This window comes from Grammomys surdaster, unplaced genomic scaffold (assembly GCF_004785775.1).
Source record: "Grammomys surdaster isolate TR1022 unplaced genomic scaffold, NIH_TR_1.0 67, whole genome shotgun sequence".
Lineage (NCBI taxonomy): Eukaryota > Metazoa > Chordata > Mammalia > Rodentia > Muridae > Grammomys > Grammomys surdaster.
The window spans coordinates 1,327,803-1,329,812 of record NW_021604569.1 but is presented as its reverse complement, the minus strand read 5'-3'; the positions used below and the strand labels follow the sequence as shown (position 1 = coordinate 1,329,812).

General features: G+C 40.1%; 1 protein-coding gene across 7 annotated transcripts in view; it reads left to right on the top strand.

Annotated features, from left to right (window-relative positions):
- The window catches only part of Clhc1 (clathrin heavy chain linker domain containing 1), a 29,249-nt gene that overhangs the window by 25,601 nt on the left and 1,638 nt on the right, over positions 1-2,010 (top strand). For all 7 annotated transcript variants that reach the window (XM_028778433.1, XM_028778422.1, XM_028778425.1 and 4 more), the window contains one exon: positions 1,201-1,380. In XM_028778433.1, coding sequence (XP_028634266.1) covers positions 1,201-1,380 — 180 coding nt within the window. The remainder of the gene's footprint in view (positions 1-1,200; positions 1,381-2,010) is intronic.

Genomic DNA, 2,010 nt, shown 5'->3' with positions numbered 1-2,010 from the left:
AATTGTAGTTTTGGGAAGTTTAATGTTTAAAGAGCATATTAAACATGCTAACTTCCTTTTCTGGGGTTAAAAATGGCAAAATGTTGGCACAAAAGATGACTGAGTGGGTGAAGAAGGCTGGTGGCCTGGACTGGATGGAAAAGTGGAGAGCTGACTCCTGCACGGTCATGCCTGGTGACCTCTGGTGTCACCAGCACCAAGTTGCCTACCCCCACCCCCACCCCCCACCTAAAATAAGTAGTAAAAATGATTGTATGCTGTCAACTTCTGACTATTTAAAATAGTTATCTTGGGCTTGCCTCTATGACTGATGATCTGAGTTCAGTCCCTAGGTGAAAGGGAAGAACCAACTCTCCCTTGTCTTCTGGTCTCACCTGTGTACAACATGTATGTGCACACATCCACATACGTGCACACACATACATGTATCTGATCTCACCTGTGTACCAGTGCACACACCCACATATATGCACAACATAAATAAACAATTTAAAAAACCCAACGACATTGATTCATTACTTAAAAACAGACTCTTACTATGTAGCCCAGGGCCTCAAACTCACAATTCTCTTTCCTCCAACCTGTTAAGTGCTAGAATTACAGCCATGTGTTCTCATGGGCAACTTTATTAATTGCTTCTCAAAATCATCAGTTTTGAATTTTCAAATACTTGATACTTTTAGGGAAATCGTGACTAAATTCTGTTTTCTGTGCAACACACAAAAAGGAAGATGAAATTATACTCTCTAGAAGTTTGTCTGTATGTGATCAACAAAGCATGCAGACATCCACGTGTATGCACGAATAACTTTTAAAAAACCAACCACATTGATTTATTACTTTAAAACAGACAAGAAAAACTCAACCTAATGTTAGATAAAATCTTACAAATTTCTCTCCAACTGTGGTACATTTCAGATGTGAAAACAATTACAAAGATGAAGTGACAACTTCCTGACGGCCAACCTCTGTCTGTTAACACGACACATCTCTGTTCCTGAAGAGTAGTTAACTTATATTCCCTGATATTCCTTGTTCTGAGTTGTCTTTTCTTTATTTTGGTTAAAGTTGAAGAGAATATTGTTGAGTTTATATTGAACTTGAAGTGAGATTTAGAGGTATGGGAAAGAATTCAGGCTGACAGTAGATATAGGTGCTTACCCGTCAGGAGAGTGAGATTTGTTCTGTTTTCACTCACAGATGACCTGATACAGCTAATAACAGTATGTCCCCAAATTGACTTAATTAGATGTCTTATTCATGGAAAGAATGGGAAACCACCATTTTTATCTTTTGGGCTTGCTGTTCTACATCTGTTTTCTGTGGATATGAAAAAAGTTGGCATAAAGCTACTTCAGGAAGTCAGTAAAAGCGACAAAGGTAAGTGTGTGCACACCACACTCAGGAGTGAGAGAGACTTCTGTTAGGCATTAGACCAAGAGCAGGCCCAGCTTTGGATTGTCCACTACTGTCCCTGTGCTCTGTCTGTAGTTTGGTCTGTGGCTGGCACTGCCATGCCCTTGTTGTCTGACTGTCCCTGACAAAGAGCTTTGCTCTGTATTTGTTGAACAATGAAGAGAGCATGGTATTGGAGAGAGACGAAAACAGTTTTCTACAGAAACCTTTCACAGAGTTTACAAGGGAACAAGTTATGTTACTGACCCAGAACAGCTCTCAGACTACAATCAGGAGCTGTCAACCTATATCCAAACATTGCCTCCAACATTCGTGGGTTATTTATTTTCTTTAAGGTTGCTTTCAACTGGTTTGCTGTTTTCAACAATTAATTCTCATTCTCTCTCTCTCTCTCTCTCTCTCTCTCTCTCTCTCTCTCTCTCTCTCTCTCTCTCTCTCTCTCTTGCTCTCGCTCTCTCTCACACACACACACAGACACACACACACAGACACACACACACAGACACACACACTTACAGAAGAGGACATAGTTTAAGATTAAAACTGCATTTAGCTTCAGTTGTAAAACATAATTAAGTGGGTAGTCCAGGCATG